Raw genomic sequence first — 13348 nt, 5'->3', positions numbered from 1 at the left:
TTTCTCTCCCCCGACCTGCCCCACACTGTAGGAATAAAGGGGTTTGGGTCCTTTGAGTTTAAAAGGGTCTGTGCCTTTTATTTCCACCACTAGGCAAAACAGCAGCTCCCTGCTAGTTGCAGAGACCCATAGGCCACAAGGACACTAACCTAGTTAGTCTCAGGACGAAGCTTGGTAATTTCATGAATAGACTGACACGGCCGGAGGGGCCAGTGATGGCAGAGGGCTGGGTGAGGCAGCAGGTCCCATCCACTCCTTTGTTCCCTATGATCCTGACCTCCTGCGTAACACAAGCCAGAGAACGTCCCCCGGTGACCCCGCAGCCAGCCCAGTGGCATGGCAAAGGCTGACTCCGCGGAGGTTTGCATGTCAAGCCCGATCCTGCTGCTGGGGGGAGTTTAATCTGGATTTAGAGACCCACTTGGCTCCAGTTTAAGTTAGGAGAGGAGGGGTCTTGGCAGAAGGACCCCATCCCACCACACACACAGAACAGAGGCGCAGCACACAGACCATGCACACCTCCGCCCTCTGCTGGCCGCAGCTGAGAAGTACAACTATGTGCCCTGACACAATGCCCCTCTTTGTCCCTAATGCTCCCTGCCCCCCTCCTTCCCCCAGCCCTTGCTCAGGCTCCTGGGCTGTGTACTCACATCAGTGCCGTCGGATCCTGGCACTCCTGGCGGACCCGGGGGCCCCCGGGGGCCGGGCTCTCCTGGAGGACCTTGCTGAGGAAAAGGAAAGAGAAGCACAGGTTCCCGGTCAGAGAGCTCACGGCCCTGCTAACCCAGAGAGACGCCTGGGCTGGGCGAGACGTCGGCTCGCAGGGCAGGCCGGCGGGGCGCTGGTGTAACGCTCCAGCCGTCGGCCATTCCGTGCCATGGGGAACCCTTCCCCGAGAAGCGGGGAGTAGGCGACACACAGCATAGCAGCCAGCCCAGGGCCCGACAGCTGCTTCTCCCCGTCCCGAGCTGCCCTTGCAGAACAGCCCATCCGCCAGCAATTTTGTTCTGACTAGCGAAGGAAGCAGGCACGAGGATTCTCCCCCGTAGCTGGGGTTTATTTAGGGATGAATGGGGCAGGCCAGGGACAGCTTCTAAGCAAGCCGTTCCCTGAATCTGCTCCTGGTTCTCAAACACCCCAGCTGGGGTTTGCATTGTCTCCTCTGTAGAGTGAAACCCAGAGCCTGACTCTGATCTCAGGCACATTGAGGTAAATCAGGAGTAGCTCCATGGAAACCGGTGGAATTACAGCCCTTGTGTGTGTGTGAGATCAGAATCATGCTTCCACCCACCCATCCCACCTCCAAAAAGCAACTCCGATCTTAAGGATGCGCTTTAAAGTAGCCTCTGTTTTTGCAGCTCACCTTAGTTGATCCAGAGTTAAAGATCCAGGCTGAACTATCCGAAGTTGCTGAGGGGATTTAAATGGCCCAGGCCCAATCATTTTAAAGGGAATGGAGTGTCCAAATACCTTAGGCAATTTTGGAAATCTCACAGCCTTAAACCCTGCTAGGAGAGAATAGGCATCTTTGCAGAAGCAGCCTTGTCTGCTTTTGTGGTAGGAATTCCACAAATAAATCCCTGCTCCCCTTTCAGGGCGTGCTAAGGAAAGAGACTAAAAGCAGAGATGGAATTCAGGGATTCTTGGAAATAAAAAATCAGACGGGCTGGTTGCATCTTACATGGCCAGCGACAGCTTGGGGCTTTGTTCTTCACTCATCAGTGCTTATTTATTCTAAAGGGAAGAGGCCAGTTGCTTCTGTACATTTGTTAGAAAGAAAAAAGAAAAAAAAAGCTCAGCATTGCTCCTTATGCATAAATAGCAGCAGGAGAGAGTGAGGTTTCCTGGAAGCACCCAATGAATAGGCACCTTTGTCCTTGCCAAATGCTTCTTTGTTTTAAGGGCTCCCAAGCCCTGGACTCAAGCCGGCCCCTTGCAGTGGATTCAGCTCCGTTCCAGGCTCCTACAAGCCACTATGCATCCACCACAAGCCTCTTCAGTGCAAGCGACTGTGTGCTCCAGCTCTCTGTCAAGGGAGAGCTTCCTTCAGAGCGGCCCAGTTCAGCTCTGTCCCGTCTTCTCTCCCACTCGCTGCTTGGAACCTTTCTTTGGAAAGTGACACTTCCACTTTAAAAAATTGATTTTCATTTTTTGTTTTGTTTTGTTGGCCAAAAAAAAAAACAGAAAACAAACCCCGGTATTCTTGGGAGTCCCTCTGTAGCACGCAAATTGGGGGCGGAGGGAGTATTTCCTTCCAGTACTAACCCATCCACTATCAGGGCTAGCTTATCTCTGGCTCCTAAAGACACTTCCAAGGAGCATCTTTCCTTCTCGTGAGAATGCCCCAGGTTGCATGATGCTTCCAAAAATCGTCAAGGGGGACAAGGGTAGGGGGAGAGAATATCCCCAACCTGGCTCCATCTCAAATAGGGCTTTATCCCCATTATCTCTCTTTGCAAAGATCCAGGGACCTACAAAGGCCTGCTGCCTTTCTGCAAATCCTTCCATTCAAACCCTTCCCTAGCAATCGCTAACGAACGCAGCCCTCCTCCCTGAGCAGCTCTGCAGCGACTCAATTGCAGCAGGATTCCACCTAACCAGAAACACGCAGGCACGGCCCCGAGAGGACGGGAGGCAAAAGACACAGACAGTGAACGAAAGAGAACCTTGTGAGTCTGAAAATCCCCAAAAGAACCGTGCCACTCGGGCGCTGCCGTTCTCCAGGGCCCCCTCAGTCTCCCAACAGAGATGAAGATGGTTTCAAGTATTTCGAGGTTATTTGGGGGTATGGGGGCTCTGGACTCCCCCTGGGAGTCCACTGGATTTTCCTTGCGCTAGGCGCTGCTGGAATGGGAAACTCACTGAAAGCTCATAGAAAAATAGGAGGCAAAGAATCAGAAAGCTGCTCGGCATTGCAAGCAATTTGACAAAAAAATTAAACATTTTACAATGGGGTGCAGAGAGGGGACAGTTCCCCAGCCCCCGAGCCCAACCCTGATACATTCCAAGCATAAGGATATAAAAGGAGAACACTTACAAGCTGCGCCAGACATAGGCAGATGGCTTGGAGGAGAAGGCAGAGTTTTAGGCTCCCAAAGGAGTTAGCCATGGTGAGGGCTTCTGGCTAGCTCAGAAGCAGGGAAGTTTCCCCTTCTGCTAGCTGAAAGTCCAGGTAAAGCCAGCCAGCCAGCCAGCCAGCCCTCAAATGCACAAGTTTGCAAATCCAACAGCTGGACAGACTTTTGCAATAGCCTGGAGGAGGAGAGAAGTTGGGGCAGACTCATTAATATGGAGCAGCTTGGGAGGTGAGGGCAGAGAGATTGGCTGGGAGCCCCCTTCACGCCCTCCTCTGTCACATGAGACCCCGGGGAACTAGCTCCAGTCCATGGCTCAGGTGAAGGGAAAGTTCTTCCAGGCAGGGCAGGCCAGGGGACAGAGTCTAGCCAGAGAGCCTGTGCTTTCGAACTGAATGAGAGTCACAGTCACTGGCATTAAAAAGGCTTTAAAATAACACGAGGGCTGTGAAAGAAGCCTACAGCTTAGCCAGAACATTCACAACTAAGGCTGTTGGTTAGGGTCACACTGACAGATCTATGCTAAGCAGCTTGGGCCCTGTTTGATCGTTCAATGGGAGACCTGTGAGTGCTCCAGGGAGTGAGAAGAGTGACTCCTGTCTCTGGGTAAGTGGGGGTCTCAGTGCTGTGGGGCTAGAGGAAGCAGTGTGGGGGACTGAGTAGGGAGTGATCTCTTGGGGGAATCAATGCTGAGCCCAGTGCCGTGCTGTGCAGGTGATTTCTCCTCATGATCCGGGATGCTGTCATGTGTGTGACTCCAGAAAAGGGGTGCTCTCCCCTCTGACTCAGTGCTGACCGCCATGCAGGACATGCCGTCTTTTGGCTGACGTGTAAAACTGGGTCCTGATGAGTCTGTCCAATCAACCAAAATCAGTATTAGCTAGAAATGGGCCACAGTACAGATCCAAACCCCTTTGAGTTTCAGTGGTGATCAGGTCCAAATCCCCAGATTTGAATCTACCCTGTCGGTTTCATTGTGGGTCGAACAGGGGAGCCCTATTTCCCTGGTTCTGGCTCAGGTGGGGCCGACACGTCCCAAGAACTGCAGTTCACACACAAGATGTTGTTTCCAGACAGTGAAAAGCCCACGAGGTCAGTGTATCTAGCAGGCTTCCGTCCCTCTGGGCATCTGTACAATGTCTAATCTGAACCCAATCCCTAACTCCTGATCTCACTTCTAATCTAACACTCACCCTCCGAACCTGTTTCAGACCTGAATGCTGCCCCCTGGACCCATCTGCCACAGACACATCAAGCCACTGACTGTCCAGATGGAATCAGTAAGAAAGCAGACTTCCTGGGGACTAAGGCAGCAGAGGCTTCTCCATTGGAAGGCTGCCAGAAAGTCACTGAGAAATTCCTCATTGGATTGTGAGTGAAGTAGGGAAAGGAAAGAGAGAAGCTATGCTAGGAATTCACGCAGGGACCTTATGCTCCAAGTAGGAAGGAGGAGATGAGCCAATTTCTGTAGGAAGAATGGGCTCATCACAGATCCCACATGGCACCAGCGTAACCCACTGGAGAGCGTGTTACAAGCCCTGCTCTGTGCTGATCCATAGAGCACATGAGTTGTTACCACCCCCATCTATGGAGCTTTGGCTCATGCTGGTATTGCCTCTGCTTTTTTTTTTTTTAAAGTTCTGTAGGTCTCTGGTTCAATCCTGTGTGTGTCAGCCAGGCAGTAGCCATCTCACTAGCAGGGGGGTTATCTAGCTGAGGTGCTCAGAGTAGCCCAGCGCTTGGCTACGCACTCTTGCTGTACATGGAGACATGGAATTGGCCGTCCTAGGGTCTGGCGAAAGATCCACCACAACCAGCAGCCTGCCCCAAATTCCCACGTCCTAAGTGCAGTGTAACTCAGTGTTGTGAACTCTCATGATTTTATCCTAAGCCTTGCGGTAGTCAGTATTTTCCTTAAAGCCCCAGCTGCTGGAGTCCCAAGACCCTCAGATCTCTCCCCCTCCCCCTTTTTTTTTTAAACAAAAGGAGATTTCTACCCTGATGGTTCCAGAGAAAAGCTGGGGAAAAATTTACTCAAGTAACTTAAGGCTCATAAAACAGAAAGTAAAGAAACAGAACCCAACACTTCTTATTTTTAAAAAAACAAACAATCTCATGACTTTTAAGACAATCTCGTGATTTTGGCAGGGCCAGACTCAGGATTTTGACTGCCTGGGGGCTGCAGTAATGAGAACTACTTCTGGCTTACCCAAGAGTAATTATACCTGCTAACATTAAAAACTGATCAACACAATGTCTTTTTACACAGCACAGAACTAGCTCCAACTATTAGGCCACATGTCGCGGTTCCAGGGGGAACTGTGTTTTAGACCTCTTTGCAGTCCCTCTGAAGTACACCCCTCGGACGGCAGATGTGGCTTCCTTCACCTTTCTCCAAGTTTGGGGCCTGTTGCGCCAGGCGCTGTACAGATGCTGAGTAACAAGACAGTCCGTACCCCAAAAAGCTAGATGTAGGTTATGACAAAGATGCACCGGGTGGGGAGACACAGAAAGTGGGGGAAGGGAGGAGACATGGTAACAGCAAAGTAAGCAAGTTATTGTGCAACCTTCACAGAGTTCAATGGGAGCTGCGAGCCTGCAGCACCTCCTAAAATTCCAGCCCTCAGTGAAAATAGTTCCACCCTTGTTGCACTTCACCTCCTGTTGATGTTGCAGAGACAGACTGAGGAGTACTGTATCTCTATCGCTAGTCCCTCTTCCACATTTTGGCATTCTCCATGGTCCTTTCCATGCTGCGCGACAGAGGAGAGCATGCAGCCCTTCGGAGATTAAGGACTAGATGCTCAGGTGGTGGAAATCAAAACCAATGGAGGAATGTGGACTGACACCAACTCTGAATCTGGCCCTTAATAGCAGCATGCCAAGACAAGGACAGAACCATGCAGAGGGGAAAGGGAACGGTAGAGGGCAGCAGAAAGCAGAGCAACTGTCTCTGTGTATGAATTGGGAGGGTTACCCCTGCTCTGCAGTTTCCCTGTCTGAGAAAAACTACCTGCTAGGCTCCAGGAGATCACTTGTGCTGTTAAATCTCTTGTCATATGGCCCCAACTGAAAAACTTGCACTGTGGGCAGCTAAAGAGTCTCCCACCTAGGATTTCCCATTGCAAAGCCCCTGGTCCCATCCAGCCGGCACTGTTTATTGGCATGCCAGAGTTGGGCCATTTAAACAAGCACCACATTGTTTTAGAGACCCTGCTGATATCTCTGGCAATGAAAGGTGTGCAGCTAAAGGTTCGGCACATGCTGAAATCAGCTGGCGAGATTATCCTGGAGACTGAGCTGCATTTCCAATGAATTATTTACTTTGAGCAGCATGGAAAGTGGTGATCATCTTTTAACTACTGTTTCCCTGGGTGGAACTCAGGAGATCAGTGTATGGCTCTGCCACAGACTCTTAGGTGACCTTGGGCGAGTCACTTAATGACTCTGGGCCTCAGTTCTCCATTTGTAAAGAGGGGACAGTAATACTTCCCTACCTCGTGGTGGTGCAGTGAAGATAAACGTTTGAAGGTTGCTTGCTTATTATGGAAGTGGGGGCCATATGAGTACCTAGTCAAACAGCTAGAATAAGAGTCTGAGATCCATTTATTAAACAGAGCAGTGAGCTCATCTGTTGTGTTATCCTGAGAGTGAGCAATGCCAAATGTTTGCACCGAACTGCAATGCTGCAGTGGATATTTTCTTCCTGACCTCGGCTTACACCTTGAAGCAAGAAGATGCTTTTCCTACTAACTTATTCATAGATGTCTAGTCTTTTAGTTTCTGAAACAAGGCACTTCTGTCCAACCACACTGTCTCCACTCAGTACACCAGATATTCCCATGGTGAGTTCCTTTTGCAGTCATCAGAGGCACCAATCACCATCTGGTGTTCTTTTGCTTTGCTGCAGGGGGAGGGGAGAACCATAGCTGTAGTGTCTGGTTTTGAGAAATTGGAAAGTTGGCAACCCTATCGCCACTGCAGCGCGTCTGGTGAGTACGCTCTATGCTGATGGGAGACAGACTCTTGCACAATTCTCTGTATGCATTTTGCAGGGAGAAGTCACCTATTTTGTAGGCATTATTTATTGTTGGCCAATATTGGGGAGAAAATACTGAGCTACACAGACCTGTTGGTCACCTGCAATATTCCTGTAGCACTCTAGAAGGTGCTGTTCTTACCATTAGCTGTACGGTTGGTGCAGCGCCAGTTGCACAGCAGAGAGCAGGGCACCTGAGTGCAGTTAGGAACCTTTGAGGATAGGCCATAGAACATAGGAACACGGGAGTGGAAGGGACCTCCTGGGTCATCAAGTCCAGTTGCCTGCTGTTGCTGGCAATCTTGTCAATTATTAAACCTCCCTTCTTCATTGCATTTTAATAGCATCTAAGACAGTGGCTCTTTAAATGTCAGTGTTGCACAGCTAACAGCATCCTTATCTGCGATCCAGAGATCCTAGGCCTGAATACACTCCTGCAGCGTACCAGCAATTCCTACTGGCTTCAGTGAGAGAGTTTCTCATTTGCAAAGGCAGCACCATCAAGTCCCCTGCGTTCAAATCTCACACCAGGTCTTGGACTCATAGAAGCACCAAGTAGGTCAAAACTAACAACCTCTTCCTTGTCTCGCTAGGCCATATCCCACGAGAAAGAAGCCAGAGCAAGAGGAAAGTCCTGAGGATAATTAGATCTCACAAATCCAAATGAGTTAAAACCAGCTGTGACTCTCTAAGGCAAAACAAGAAAACCAAAAGAGCCACAGACTAAATCTTCAGTGTCACTAAGGACAGTCCTGTCCAGTCACTTCATAGTGAGTTCATTTCACTGAATAAAGAAATACCTGTGACAGAATGGAGCCTATTTTCTCTGGTGTGCGTCTCTGTGTTCAGTCAGCACCACAGTCCACATTTAAGGCCAGTTTCTCCTCTCACCTACACCAGTGAGACTCTGTGGGCTGTTGTGGAGTTACTCCTGGTTGATACCACTGTAAGTGAGAGGAGAATCAGGCCCTTTGTTGCTTAAGAGAGCTGAGAAAAGGGAGATGGGGGAATAAATGAAACTGAGTCCTCACCATGTCCTCTAGCATAAAAAATGGCCTGCTTTAAGGAGATTAGTGTCCCGTCTTCTAAAAGGAAGGAGTGTTGGCTAGTGATTAGAGCACTCGACTCTGAGAAGCAGGATTCCTGGGTCAGATGCCCAGTGTGACACTCAGCAAGTCACTATCCCTCAGTTTATCCAGCTATAAAATGGGGATAACAATCCCTCAAATGAGTGCAACGGGCTTTTGCAAAATGCCATGAGTTCCTTGGATGAAAGGGACTGTCAATGGTTAACTGCCCTTTCCGTTTTTAAACCTTGCCTGTTTTATGGCCAGCCTCCCTAGAGTCTGGGTACCCCAGTATCTATGTCTTATTATATATATATCCAGATCCCCTTTAAATTCACTACCTGGAACACCCCATCTCATGTATCACTCGCAGAGTGTGTTTTTGGAAATTCATTGGTGATTCATCCTGGTGATTCCTTCCCAGCTCCCTCTTCTGTGAGGTTTTGTGTACTGAGGTAATATAATCAACAAAGCACTTCAACAAGCCTGGACCAAATTAACACTCATTAATACTCTGAATCACATCCACTAATCTCAGAAATCATTGGGCCTAATTATCCTCTTACTGACACTGGTGTAAATTAGGAGTAACTCCATGACAATCAGTAGAGTTACACAGGGTATTGGACTAGATGATCTACTGAGGTCCCTTCTAATAATAATCTATGATTCTATAACAGGTCTGAAGTCATTGGAACTATGTTGATTTACACCATCTGAAAATCTGGCCCATTGTTCTTAGTGGCTCTCCTGTATTGTTCAATGGCGTGGTTTAGGCTGTGGTTCAAGTGTCAGAAAGCCTATGATCTTTGCGGAGTTACACCTAGATACCTGGCATGACTAGTTATGAATAGTTCCGAGCAAATAACTTGTAAAGGTAAATAGCCTCTGAGGGGAAGCTTTTCAAAGGCAAAAAGGGCAGTCAGGAACCCAGCTCCCACTGAAAGTCAGGTATCTCATTCCCATTGTGCCCTTTAAAATCTATCCCCTCTGGCCCCAGGATTAACTGGAGAAACTATGGGCTCTTGCATGTCTCTATGTGATAGGATGACCAGATAGCAAGTGTGAAAAATCGGGACAGGAAGTGGGGGGTAATAGGTACCTGTATAAGAAAAAGCCCCCCCCCCCCCATCAGGACATCCGGTCACCTTACTATGTGCAATAGTTTACCCAACTAGCTAGATTAATAAAAACTAACTTAAATGAAACTGGGGAGCGAGTTTAAAATTTCACTTTTCATTCTTGCTGTTTACTCTTTGCATTTCAGCAATGGAAAGGGGCAAGTTAATTTCACTGTATTCGTTTCTAGTCAGTTTCACTCATGCCCTAGTATAGCTCCAATGTTTGGGTTGCACTGAAGTGTTTTCATTCATATAAACAAAAAAGCTGGCATCCTTTGGATTTGCAAGGGGCATTTCCGGACTTTAGTATTGTGGACACCTTGTTTTCACAGCACTGAAAACTGAGGCCTAAAGCTCACCATCCAGTTGTGATTTTTATTTATTTTGTGCCACTGCAAACAGAATTCCATAGATATTACTATGTACATGTAAGTGTTTGGGATTGGAGTGTCACTTTAGGAAGTGTCATGTAATTTGAAATGTCTCATAGACTGTTGCATGCAGCTTACATTTTTTTCCCCCAACACCACTGCTCAGTTGATCACAACTTTTTACATAGCGTGGTTGCTTAATTACTTCACTTAGCACCTCAAGATGAGGCCTCTGGGATTTGGGAAGCATATGTTTATAATACGTGTCCTTGTTAAAAAGCCTCATCTAAGTCTTTTTCTCTCTAGTTATTTTTACTTTGTGTTTAAACTAGGACATTTTTTCCATTTGATTCGATTCTCTCCTGAGATCCGTCAGCCACTTGAGTCAGTGGCAAAGCTGTGGAGAAGCTGAACTTGACATTCTGTTTGTTTTGTCTAACTGCTTTTCCAGCTTGAGTGGCATTTATCTTCCTTTCCTACAGGTACATGCATGATCCCCTCCCCCCAGTACTGTTAAAGGGACTTACAGTGTATTCAGTGGCCAGTCTGTTGCCCCGATGTAGCCATAATGTCCCAGGTAGCTGTGAATGTATGTGTGAGAGATACAGTTGTGTTAATAAACGGCCTTGCTTCCAGGAAATTAAAAACTGTTTGTCCTTGGCCCTTCCCCTTGTGTCCATAGATACATTCTCCGAGAGAGGGCAGAGCCCTTGGGCATGGAAAGTCAGTGCTGGAGGAGGGCTGCACACAGGTGGTTACGCTTAGGTGAGAGACACTGCCAAAGAGTTCAGGGCAAAGTCCTGGCTCGGTTGAAAGCAATTTGGGTTTATGTGACATCTCCTCTGAGAAGCTGCATAAAGTCCTGTCCCTGCTCCTGCTCTCTTCCTTCCATCCACTCCCCTACCCTCCTCCTGTCCTCCTTCCCTCCCCTTTATAGCCTCCGGCTCCATCATCCCCTCCTGCTACCTCCCTCCATCCACCCCAAAACCTCTCCACCCCCATACCACCTCCCCACCCCTTCCATCCCCATACCTCCTCCCCTCATCCTCCAACCCCTTCCATCCCCCATCTTCCCCAACCCCTCATCCTCCAACACCCTCTCCATCCCCATACCTCCTTCCCTCTTCCCCCACCCCATACCTCCTCCCCCTTATCCCCAACCCCTCTCCACCCCCATACCTCCCCCTCTCGTCCCCGCATCTTTCCATTCCTCCGGCCTCCTCTCACGGCCTCAGTCACCTGACCTGCCCCATCACCCCTCTCTCCCTCCACCCCCCGCTTCCGGTTTACGCCCCGCCCCCTCCCTCTCCCCTGATTGGTTCCCGGCAGCTCCGCCGCGGCGTGACGTACGGCGGCGGATCAATGGGGACGGGGCGCGGCCCGGCACGTAGCCCCGCCCCTTCTCCCCTGCACAGCGCGCTCCGGCCGGAAATAGGAAGCGGCTGAGCCTGAGGCAGCGGCGGCCGCTGCCGGGAGCGAGTCCCGGAGATTCCCCCCCGCTCCGCGCCTCTCCCGGGGTTCCTGCCGCCGCCGCCGCCGCTTCCCGGGGACCCGGCTCCCGCTCCCGGCTGCCAGGGGCCCGGAGCCCCCCGCGGGTGCGGGCAGAGCCCCGGCGAGGGCCCGGGGGGGGATCCCGAGTGAGTCCGGGGGGGCAGCGCCGCTGGGGGCGACCCACCTTGAAAGGGGGCCCGGGGCGGTTCATTTCCGGGGGGTGGGGAGCAGGGTCCGCCCCCCCGCCCTCTCTCCGCCATGACGGGCAAGTCGGTGCGGGACGTGGACCGGTACCAGGCGGTCCTGGCCAGCCTGCTGCTGGAGGAGGAGAACAAGTACTGCGCCGACTGCCAGGCCAAAGGTAAGCGCCGCCGGGGGGCGGGGGGCAGGGCTCGGGGCTCCCCCCCGCCGCTGGCTGGCTGGCTGGGTGGGTGGGTGGGTGGGTGGTGTAAAGGCAGCTGGCTGATACGGATCCCTTGGGGGGTGGATGGATGCTTTAGGGCTTGTACCTGCAGGTATTATTGGGGGGCGGGGGGAGTTGGTTTGCAATACAAAATACAAGGGCTGCGTGTGTGAGACCCACGGCTTGTGAATCCCTTCGTGGGCTGCCTGTTCCCGTTTTGGGTGTCTAATGGCTTGTGCAGTGACCCCCCCCCCCTCCTGCACCCTCTGAGTCAGACGTGGTGTATCTGTGTGCGTGAACGGGAAGGGAACAAGCAGGTTGTGAACATGAGCCCTGACTCGGTAGGTGAGGGGAATAGGGAAGTGGGCCCATGGAAGCTTATACCCAAATAAATTGGTTAGTCTGTCCGGTGCCACAAGGACTCCTTGTTCTTTTTGCCGAGACAGACTAACACGGCGACCCCTCTGAAACCTGTACAAAGAATGTACATCTAGGGATGGCTAAATGCGATGATTATGTAACAGGGTCAACTGGGCAACTTTAGAACATAGCATTCCGCAGCTTGTGTATTTATAAATGCTGTAGGTTGATAGATGAAGAGGAACAAACTCATTTGCATGCTGACGTACAAGTCATTGTCAAGACAAGGTTGTTGAGCAAAACATTATGCATCCGAACTTGATCAAGGAGGACTTTGGGTGTGGAGGGAATTCACTTCTGGAATGTGTGGGATTAGTTTTGACTAGGCCCCAAAAGTCTTCTCTTGCTGGAGCTATCTGGCAACAAGCCCTCATCAGGGGAAAATGAGGCTTCCATGATAGTGCCACACATCTTCCTGGACAGAGGAGGTGTGATTCATTGGTGGTGGATGTTGGACATCAGCTGATGCTCATTATCACCTGACACACTTTCTGATAACACAGGTGTTCAACACAAGGAGTCAAACCTAAAGTGCTAACTTTATTTGCACTCCATGCTATTTTGGAACACACATTGACACTAAGTCAGGCTTCCATCTGTTACCTTACCCTTATTAATGAAAGCGCTTTTAAGATTTTTTTGTGAGGGAAGCAGGTAGACAGTGCACTTTCTTTGTCTCCATATGTGATAGTTTGAGGTCTAAAATCTGTAGTCTAGGGCTCTTGTGTATTCAAAAAGGTATTCTTGTCCTCTTGAGCAGATGCTAAATACCAGTTTAGTGCAAACAAAGGAGCAATACCTGCCCAGTTTGTATAAGTGTGTGGGGTGGAAACTTCTCCCCAATTTCCTCTCAGTAAATTTCTCCTTCATATTGCAATGGTTGCTTCCAGTTCAGTTGGGAAGAGTGCTGGCACTAAAAGCTGCTTGGTTTTATCCAAACTTCATACTGTGGTTAGCTAATGAATTCTGAATTACAGCAGCCTACCCTAGCATCACTACAGTCAAGAGTCAGATGCCATTTCTGTGATTGTTTCCTGAGAAACAGGGCTTTGTAGCTCTGCTGTTCATGTCATTTGGCAAATGAGTTGAATAGAAAATATGGCTAAAATCTGTCTCTAAGGACTCTTTCAAACATCCTGAGTAAATGGTGGCTGAATTTCAAATACCAACAATTTGCAAACACTTAACCCTGTACGTGAACTGGAATTTTGCTAAATAAAATTGTCTTTTTAAGGGAAATTTTAAAAACTGGATTACATAACTTTGCAAAACATTCTCAGCCAAAGCCTATCCTCTATTGTGACTTCCTTCTGACTGTAACTTTAAATTAGAGCTTGGGTATGGGATAATGTCTGAAGAAGC

General features: G+C 49.6%; 2 protein-coding genes across 6 annotated transcripts in view; one reads left to right on the top strand and one right to left on the bottom strand.

Annotated features, from left to right (window-relative positions):
• The window catches only part of COL9A2 (collagen type IX alpha 2 chain), a 46494-nt gene extending 36027 nt beyond the window's left edge, over positions 1–10467 (bottom strand). For 2 of the 5 annotated variants that reach the window (XM_039511843.1, XM_039511844.1), the window contains exons 1-2: positions 10200–10467; positions 651–725 (exon numbers count right to left, since the gene is read on the bottom strand). In XM_039511843.1, the coding sequence (XP_039367777.1) occupies positions 651–725; positions 10200–10352 (228 nt within the window). In that variant the 5' untranslated portion in view covers positions 10353–10467. Of the gene's footprint in view, positions 1–650; positions 726–3037; positions 3253–8521; positions 8560–10199 lie in introns of those variants that run through there. The other 3 variants (XM_039511841.1, XM_039511840.1, XM_039511842.1) reach the window with 3 other exon arrangements.
• A 616-nt stretch (positions 10468–11083) lies between these two features.
• SMAP2 (small ArfGAP2) overlaps positions 11084–13348 on the top strand; it is a 34478-nt gene continuing 32213 nt past the window's right edge. Inside the window, exon 1 of the mRNA XM_039511377.1 lies at positions 11084–11524. Within this exon, the coding sequence (XP_039367311.1) occupies positions 11422–11524 (103 nt within the window). The 5' untranslated portion in view covers positions 11084–11421. The remainder of the gene's footprint in view (positions 11525–13348) is intronic.

Source organism: Mauremys reevesii, linkage group 23 (assembly GCF_016161935.1).
Source record: "Mauremys reevesii isolate NIE-2019 linkage group 23, ASM1616193v1, whole genome shotgun sequence".
Taxonomy (NCBI): Eukaryota; Metazoa; Chordata; order Testudines; family Geoemydidae; genus Mauremys; species Mauremys reevesii.
The sequence above is the reverse complement of the archived record's forward strand: the minus strand, read 5'-3'. Positions and strand labels throughout refer to the sequence as shown.